The 9,152-nt window shown below is 44.4% G+C and overlaps 1 protein-coding gene across 1 annotated transcript; it reads right to left on the bottom strand.

Annotated features, from left to right (window-relative positions):
- Nucleotides 1-707: 707 nt before the first annotated feature.
- On the bottom strand, nt 708-8,738 carry LOC104864926 (arylacetamide deacetylase-like 4). The gene is made up of 4 exons (XM_010628199.1): nt 8,571-8,738; nt 6,853-7,069; nt 5,702-5,765; nt 708-1,482 (listed from the first exon to the last, which is right to left on the bottom strand). The coding sequence occupies exons 1-4, from the start codon at nt 8,736-8,738 to the stop codon at nt 708-710; spliced, it is 1,224 nt and encodes a 407-aa protein (XP_010626501.1).
- Between the last annotated feature and the right edge of the window lie 414 nt (nt 8,739-9,152).

The raw sequence follows: 9,152 nt of genomic DNA, 5'->3' as shown, positions 1-9,152 counted from the left end.
CAGTCAGAGATCTACCTTGGAATTTCCAGTTGAAGTCTTGACCCTAAGCAAAGCTCATACTTGCCAGAGCTCACTGTTTCTTCCCTTTCTCCCACTCTCCACTTTCCCTGTATCTCCCGCAAACTCCTCCACCATCTTGCTGTAGTGTATCCCAAAGAACACCGCTACCCAACAAAGATTCAGTGCAAAAACATGTGTCAGTCCAGCAGAAGCCAGTGTAAGCTGAGATTTGACCATTGACTGCCGTGAATTATGAAGTGAACCCTCCTCTAGCAGAGCAGTAGCCCCAGCAATACTCTGTCAATGTGGATATGGGTTCGCCACGGATAGTGGGACCACTTGATGGCACATATTCTGTACCTGATGAATTAAAGCTTTGAGAAAAGCTTAAAAGCATTTTCCTCTCCCATTGATATTTTTATCACCTTAATCAAGAGCATTAGAGAATGTTGCTAGAGGTGAAATCAGACATTGTAAATACTGGAAGGAAAAAGGGAGTTTGGATTTTTTTTTTTAATACAAAGCCAGACTGTTCTTCACCTCAGTCTCATGGTCCTTGCCTAGACCAGGTTGGATTCATTATCTCCTTTTACAGAAGATCAGTGTCACTTTGCCCTCCCTTTCTTTCTCTTTTGCACTGAGTTTGGAATGCAGGGCTCTACACACACTAGGCCAGGGCTATACTAGCGAGATACACACACAGATCTTCACACGCCCTTTATATAACTGACTACTGCATTCATGATATTCTGGGTACATGGGAAGGAGAAAACCTTGTTAGAAAATAAAGACACACATCCATGAAAGCCATCCTCTGCATGGTACCAGCTCACGGGGACCTTCTGGTCTTCCAGGCGCTTTTTGTAGAGCAAGGTGTCATCGCGGAGGATATCATTCTCACAGCTCACCAGGAAGGCCTCAGGAAGTTGAGCTATGATCTCATCATCTACAAGGATGGGTGTGACTTTTACGTCTAATGCTTGTTTTGTTTCCAAATAAGCAGCCTCGTCAAAAGGCCCAGGAAATGGGGCCTCATGGTATTTCTTCTTGTATCTTTTGGGGATGTTGTCAGAGCTGAGCCATTTTCTGTACTTCTTCCAGTGATCTGGGTGTATACAAGCACCGCTCAACATGGCTTCTCTCCATGAGAAGTCAATGGCAAAATATTTACACACACACATCAACATGAACTCTTGAGTGAATGGTGGGACATTTTTGTTCTGCTGATGGGATGGTAACTGGAGATTAATGCACTGGATAACTGTATAAATCAGAATCTGAGCCCGGATGTGGGGGAGATCTGTTCTGTTCACCAAGGCCTGAATGACCATTACCACAGCCCATCCTCCCATACTATCCCCACAGAGCACCACCCGGGAAGGGTCCACCCCATAGGCACTCAGGTTTATGAGGAAGTGGACTGTGGCAGTCAGGCAGTCTTGGATAAGAACAGGGTGATGGTGGTCAGGAAGTTGGCGGTACCTAAGGAGAAAAGAAGAAACAAAGCAGAGATGTACATGGGTGTGGTATCGATATCTAAAAAATGCCCACATGCCCTTCACCCCAAACTTGTTTACTTTCTCAGAATAACCCTAAGAAGTAAAGATGGGAATTTCCATTTTCATCTATGTGGGTGTGAAGAACCTTCCCAGAGTTAGGTTGTCCTGAATTTCTAGTTCCCAATCCTGCTTTGCTTCTCATAGGTGTGCAAACTCCATACAAGATGGCACAACTTGCTAACTACTAGATTTTTTAAAACTTACAAATCTGAAGACAAACCTTATTGTTACCCAGTGTCTTAATGAGTTGCCTTCTCTTCCAGGGCCAAGGTGAAGGGTTCAGGGCTGGGAGGTGAACAGGGCTGGAGAGAAGGTCCACCAAGCAAGAAACAGATGTAGCCCATGCTGTGGAGGACCCAGGCCCTGTGACTGAGAATCCTCCTGAGGGGTGGTTTTAAGCATTTTCAGGATTGTCTCCAAAACATCTCCTCAGATACATCCAGAAGCCAGGAAAAAGAACTTTAAAGTGGATCTTTCTAGAGGGGAAAGCACAGTCTAACTAATCAATGGATCAAGAGTGGTCCCCAATAAATAATATATGTAGGTTTAGGCATGCTAGTTTTGCCCAATAATAAAATATATCTTTACATTCTTTCTTCATCTATATTAACAGTCCTGCATGCAGAACCTGAAGCTTCTAAGAAAAAAGTCTGAAAGGGGCTGTATTCTATTTTAGCTCAATTTTGCATCTTTTAAAAGTGGTCATAAAGGAGATGTGTCTGATCCATGTCCCGTTATTGACTTGTGGCCTTGAACAGCTAGTTGTGTGGCCCACAAGACTGTAAACTTTTACATAAAATTCTTATGTAAGTCTGTGATAATTAGATAATTAGATTTTGTGGTGTTCAAGTGCTGACTCCATAAGTGAAGATGGAATGCTGTATAGGGGAGGTTGAGTTGCAGTGCAAATGCCTGCCATGCAGCCTAAACAAAACCAACAAGGGCCAAACATTTCCTGCTTTTGTGTCACTTGCTAAGTAAAATGCAGGGATTGCCAACTACATTACAATCTACTGACACATATGTTTGCCTCTGAAGGCAGGCGTTTATTGTTATTATGCAAACATGTGAGTTCTTATTGTTAAACTTTTGTATGGTTGCCAGTCTGTTTTCAGGCAACATAAAGGCATCCTCTGCAAAGTTTCAAATGAAATATGTAGTTTCAATCAGACTTTCAAAGACAAATTTGAGCATAACTTTTCACAACAGACCTTTCTTTCCAGTCAAAAACATACCTCACTTACCAATCAGGCCTTACTTGTGTAATTTTTTTGGCAGTAAATACATTTATGAATAAGTATTTCTAAAAATGAAGTATACAACCCATAAAATTGGGTTAAACACTTCTGAAGAGCATACTGCGAACTAAGACTTGCAATCACTTTCAAGACACCAGACAGTGATGCTTTTATGTCATGAAAAAGTAGTTCAACTATGGAGCTCAGTGGTTAAATCTGAAGAAGCTCAGATGACCTGAAAACTGGAAGGAATGTAAATAGTAAAGACTACTATGCAGATGAGGTTTCAGATAGAAATGTGGACTATACTGCAAGGAACAGATACCATTCTTGTTACACCATGACAAAGAAGTAAAATGCATCTTGTCCATGCTGACTTTATGCAGAAACAGCTCAATGGTGATGCATTAATTTTTCTGGTGGAAGAAATCACAAGCCCCACAGCACTGAGGTGCCATCATAGGTATTATGGGACATATTCAACTAGATTTACATTGTGAATCAGGAGCAAAAAGGAGAAGAGCAGAAAAGTCTGACTTTTGGAGAAATTAAGTACTTGTACAGGTGCACTCATGGCCAGGGATTTAGCTCATTGGCACTGCTCCTGTCTCGCCAGTGCAAGGTACTGATTTTGATTCCTGGTGCCAGACAAAAAAAGTACATGCAAACAGGGTGCCCTCGCTAAAGAAATCGCTATCATTATTAAAATAAGGGAAGAATTTGCACAGGGACAATAGAAAAGATTCCTGAAATCTGCAAGGCCACAGGTATCACAGGCACAGTGATGTGAAAAATACAAATTAATTTCAAAGATTTTCCATGGGAGTCTTTTGTAAACACGGTCCCAGAATGCCCTGTTGACCAGGACTACTTAAGCTACAAAAGCAATCAGGGGCTGCTGCAGTCATCGAGCAGCATTATATTATACCTTTTCACAAGCAGCAGGCTTGGGCATTGTCCAGGTAATACTGGTTTGGGAAACACATAGAGCATAAAAGTTATGGAGTCAACAAAGCTTCAACCGAAATTCCAAGTTAAGCATGAGAGGCCAAGGCAGTGTGTTGCAAAGTTTGAGTCCCTACAAGCAGACCTTGTTATGGCAGTATGTGAGGCTGTGAAGATGAACCCAAAACTGAAATGAAGATGCCAAGAAGGCAGAGGAAAGGGATGAACAAAAGAATGAAGATGTTGGGCCAGGGATTTAGCTCAGCGGTTCCGTGGCCTGCCTTGCAAGGACCTGAGTTCAATCCCCTGTAACAAAAAAAAAAAAAAAAAAAAAAAAAAAAAAAAAAAAAAAAAAATAAAGATGCTACTTACATGTACCAATTCCTCATGGGCAATGTAATCATTATGTCCTACCTGGTAAAAATGAAGGAAGTAAGGAAGAAGAAGAGGAAGAAGAAGTGGGAGAGGAACTGGAGGAGGAGGAGGAGGAATGCCCTGGATGCCAGACATGGAATAGGGGGATTTAATGTTTAACCCTGCCAGATTTTGGCCTTGTTTGGGTATCACCCCTCTCCCCTTGTTTCAGTGCCTCCAGGGAATCTCCTTCCAGTCCCTACCCACTATGGTCCTCTGAAAGCCTCCAACCCCCTTTGTGACTGAGTCAGCTATCCACAGCCTGCTCTGTCAGAACTTCTCTGCCCCACAGTCCAAGTCTCTGCTTGAATCTGGATGAATGATCCACTGTGCATGTTCCTACAAGATATCAGTGTAGGTGCTCACTCTCTGTACTTCTTGTTCAAGGGGTCTTCATTATCTCAAAGTCTTTGAAGATGTGGGCTACAAGGAGTCAATTCAGACACAGCTGAAGTCAGCTGGGTTCTGAAAAGATATTCCCCTCTTTAATCTCTTCAGAGATGCTGAGTGACTTGCTGGAGTCACACACAGTGTCTTCTCACCTTGATGACAGTCAACAATTGTGGGTTGGTGTCTGCTGTAGAGGCAGAATCTTATTGTGTGTGATTTACTTTCCTTACCTTCTGTATATGCACTGTCTTGCTTTCTTGTGATTTCTGAGAGAAAGAGCAAGACTCATACTGAGTAGCCCCACGATACATACCTAGATCTACTTGGAGGCTCCATTGGTTTTGAAAGAATCAGACTTGTGATTTGGCCCCTTAATGACTGGCAGTTGTTAGGTAGGTGGATATTTGTTTTTTGTTTGATTGCTTGAGACAGGGTCTCAAGTAGTTGAGACTGACCTGGAACTCACTATGTAGCTCAGGCTGGTCTCGAACTCACAGCAATCCTCCTGCCTCATCCTCCCGAGTGCTGGGATTACAGGTGTGCACCACCATACCCAGCCTGAGTGGGTGGTTATTTGATTAACACAGTGAGCACCTGCAGGTCCATCACTCTACCTATGGTCAGGATTTTCACCATGACCTCGATTGAACACTCAATACATCACCATGTTTTCCAGCTAGATACTTCTCCAACTGAGAGGAAACTTACCCTGTACACTGTATTCATCGTGCCTTTTCTTTCCTTTTTAATCATTTTACTGTGTTATGTGTATTCCTAGGTGATGTTCTATTGATTTTAACTGTTTTTATTTTCATAAAAAGAAAAATCTATGTAATTCTTCAAGAAATTTTCACTTATTTCACATTACTAAGATCTATACACATCCTGGTGTGCCCTTCTGGTTAGGGTTAGGGTTAGCACCAGGGTAATGAGCAATCTGCGGTTCACTGCTCCATTTCTCATCCGCGCACTTCCCTGTGGCAGGCACCATTCCGGGCTTGTGCTGCTCTGAAGGGAGTTGTGACTGTGTCCATCGGCACTGAAGCATCAGCACCTCTGGGGTCAGGTCCCCACTATCTCCTCGACAATCATCCAGGAATCCTCTTTCCGCTCCTCCTTCTACAGGAAAGCCACCAACTTTCTCAGGCAACTCACCCCACCAACAGCACCACAGAGTCCGTCTCCCGGGACAGGAAACTGCACAGGTTGTGGTAAGAATCTGCAAGACAAGGCCAGGCCCTTCCTGTCAACACAGCCCAGGAAGAGCAGCTTCCATGTGGGCAGGGTAAGATCTCTATGTTCTTACTTTTTTCCTCCTCTCAGTTGACTGAGGCTGGTTCAAATATCGAAGCTAGAAACCTATCCCAAGCCAGACACTGGAAAACCATCTCCTGAATATTAAGGTACTAGAGGACCCTGATACCCACCTTCCACAACATTTAATTTTACAGTGGAGAAAAATGAGGGTCTAGAGGCTTAGGGATTTCAAGAGTACAAGGAAGTGAGTTGGGCATGCCTGATGTCTGCCTATGAATATTATATATAAATATATATGAAGGGCCGGGACATGTCTATGAGTAGTGTGGTACACCTGAGTTGTAGAGCACAGGCACATTAATGTTAGTGGGTAGCACATCCAGAGCCAGTGCCTGCATCCAACATCTATTTGCACATTTACTGTTATAGTTTGTATCTAGGTGTCCTCATGCACACACAAGCGAGGCTTTTGGAAGATGCCTGAACACGTATAGCTACATGTGATGTTAGGAGGTGGGATGCGGTTGGAAGAGATAGGTCACAGAGTGACAGACTTGGTATGAGAAGTGGGGCAGGAGGACCAGTCAGGGATGCAAAGGGGAAATTGAAAGTAAGACAATGTAAACCCCAGTGGTCCTGCGCAGTCCAAAGCAAATCATGGACAGTGATCAGTGTGAGCAGGCAGGACAAGCTGTGGATATGAATAGGACAGGGAAAAGTCAGTGCCCTGGCAGCCTTTTGGGGACTTTGTTCCCATATCTGATTCACATTATTGTGTAATGCAAACCACTCCCCATAGACACAGCCACCCCATCAACTGACATGGGTCCTAGTTTCAATCAGGAATCCCTCCCACCTCTGATTCCTTTTTAAAAATTTTTTATTACTGAGTTTACTGGTACTTTTTAAGCATACAGTACAGTTACATTCATCACTGGGATTTTGTACCTGATTCCTTTAACTCATCCGACAGCTTCTTCTTGGAGTGTGGGTGAAATTATACTACTCTGAGACCCCTTCCTCTCTCACATTACAGGGAAGCCTCTTACCCAGGCTGCCGAACATTGCTCCTCCTCCATGGTAGAAGACAATGCCTCGCCGGGGGCTGGAGGACACTGTTTGGGGCTGGAAGAGCCTCACAGGGATTGTCCCAAAGCGCAGGTCAGTCACCACCACATTAAGATTTTCCTTTACTACAAATATGTCTTGTAAAAAACAGCAAAAGTGGGGCATGGAGCAAATTTTCAGCTTCTCAAGTATGTTTCCCTGTTGGAAGGAAAGGAGAGAGAGAGACCTGTGGGTTACTATAAAAAACCTTTGACTCTTTTTACCCAGCTGGCTTGGCCCATTCTCCTGCCCGATCCAGATGAGATCATTGAGCAAAGTTCCTATGTGAATGTGATTTGATTCAGTTCCCCTAAGGAATCCAGATGAGATCATTGAGCAAAGTTCCTATGTGAATGTGATTTGATTCAGTTCCCCTAAGGCAGGGATATCATAAAGCTCTAAACATTAGATGCACAGGAAAAACAAGGAAGAGGTGATTTCTTCTTATCAGATGAAATTTCCTCATGACCACCCTACAAAACACCCATGGCCAGGCTGGACTTATTTCTATGCTGATTTCTTTTGACCATCCTGTTTCGCATTTTTAAGGTATGGCCAGTATCCATTTATTATCTCATGGAGGAAGAGCAGAAGGGGATACAGACTGAGAGGGTGTGTCCAATCCTTCAGAAACATGTGGCGAAAGCCACTGTTTTTAGTCCCTGAGCCACACTGTGCCCCCTTGAACCCTTTCTCTACAGCCTGACTGCAGCAGAGACAAATGGCTGACCCAGAACTTTCCTGCGACTCAGGCCTCTCCAATTCAGCCTTTGTAGTGGAAAGATCTTTGTTCTATCCCCCCTCCTGCCTGAAACTAGCTGGCTTCAATTCAGTATATTATATTTTTGCTCTCCATTCCTTCTTTCACAAAGTGGAAACAATTAACATGTATCTCCAAGGATCTCTGGGCGGAGTCAATTTATGGAAAACATCACAGAATATTGTTGGTCCAGCTGCGTCCTTCTTCTGTGACTCCTTAAACATATGCTTGGCAGGGACTGTCCCTCTCTAACATGTGACCAGGACAGCACACAGGGATTCAGGCCACAGGAAATTCTATGGTAATGGCGACTTTAATTCCTGAGGGCGTGATAGGTGAGACTACAAAGTGTTAGCCACAAAGGTCTCACAAACATTCATCAATCAATTCTCTTACCAGCTGTACCAGCTGAGGCGAGACCTGAACCACTAAGTTCTATATGCTACTCTGCAAACAGGATATCCACACAAGGCCGTCCTGGGAAGAGAATTTGGTTGGTGTGTTAGATGCCCATGGGTCCACCACATGACCTCCCATTTCACTGCAGGAAATAGCAATGATCTTAGAAGGTCCTCAAGGTCCGACTCAGCTCCCCTCCACAGCCTCCCTGTTGCCGTCTCCTTCTCATCTGTACACTCTGTCTCAGCCCCACTATCATCTTCCCATTCCCCTACCACACATGTCCTGTGAACACTTTTACCCCAAGGTGGCCTTGTACCTTATCCCCCACCTGCTCTCCAGCTGGTCAGAAGCCCTCAACTGGTCATCACTGATTAATGATCATTATCTAGGGCTGGAATCCTATGTGGCTCTGTACAAACTGCTTTCCCCACACCTCCTCTTGTCTGGCCCGAGGATCTCGCTTCCCTAACAGGACAGTCATTTGAGAACAGTATTTACCCATGTTACCACCAGCAGCAGGATGCAGTGCAGAATCTGAAGCTTCACTGGATGGCTGATGGCAGAAGGCAGGTGTGCAGTGCGGAAATGCTCCATGAGAACCCACATGCTGATGCTCAGGCCCAGAATGCAAGCAGCAATGAGGAGGATCTCTAGCAAAATATTCATGGTGCTCTTCTTCCTCCAGAGTAAGCTGAAAAATCCCTGTTCCTTCAAAGAACTCTCTCACTCACACAGCATGCAACTTGTTGTGCCTTGTAGCACAACTCCAGGGCCTGACTATATTCTACAGGTGGAGACTTTGGCACAAGGGAGACACTCTCTTACGAAATGATTACAACAGATCCCAGCTGGGCAGGCCCTGTCCTCGTAAGACTTGAGCCGTGGCTCCTTGTCCCCAAGGAACACCCTGCTTCCTCACTCTCCTCTCACCGTTATTGTAGGGGTGGGAATCAGTAGACGAAGAAATAGATTAGGAGCTTCATTCGGTCTTCTGTCTAATCCTGGCTGGAAGGAGTTAAGAACAAGAGCCAGATGTGACATTACCACCCTGGTCAGAGGATGGAGAGTCAGGGAGCTGGC

The sequence above is a fragment of the Fukomys damarensis genome, unplaced genomic scaffold, assembly GCF_012274545.1.
Source record: "Fukomys damarensis isolate Sample0158 unplaced genomic scaffold, DMR_v1.0_HiC HiC_scaffold_23, whole genome shotgun sequence".
NCBI lineage: Eukaryota > Metazoa > Chordata > Mammalia > Rodentia > Bathyergidae > Fukomys > Fukomys damarensis.
This window is presented reverse-complemented; position numbering and strand designations above follow the sequence as displayed.

Excerpts from the sequence above, each read along its gene's own strand:
- LOC104864926 (XM_010628199.1), bottom strand. The coding sequence starts at position 8,738 with ATGAATATTTTGCTAGAGATCCTCCTCATTGCTGCTTGCATTCTGGGC. Across the intron at positions 5,766-6,852 it reads AGCAATGTTCGGCAGCCTGG|ATTCTTACCACAACCTGTGC; the intron begins GTAAGAGGCTTC and ends CTTGTCTTGCAG. Across the intron at positions 1,483-5,701 it reads TCTGTGGTGCTGTTGGTGGG|GTACCGCCAACTTCCTGACC; the intron begins GTGAGTTGCCTG and ends TTTTCTCCTTAG.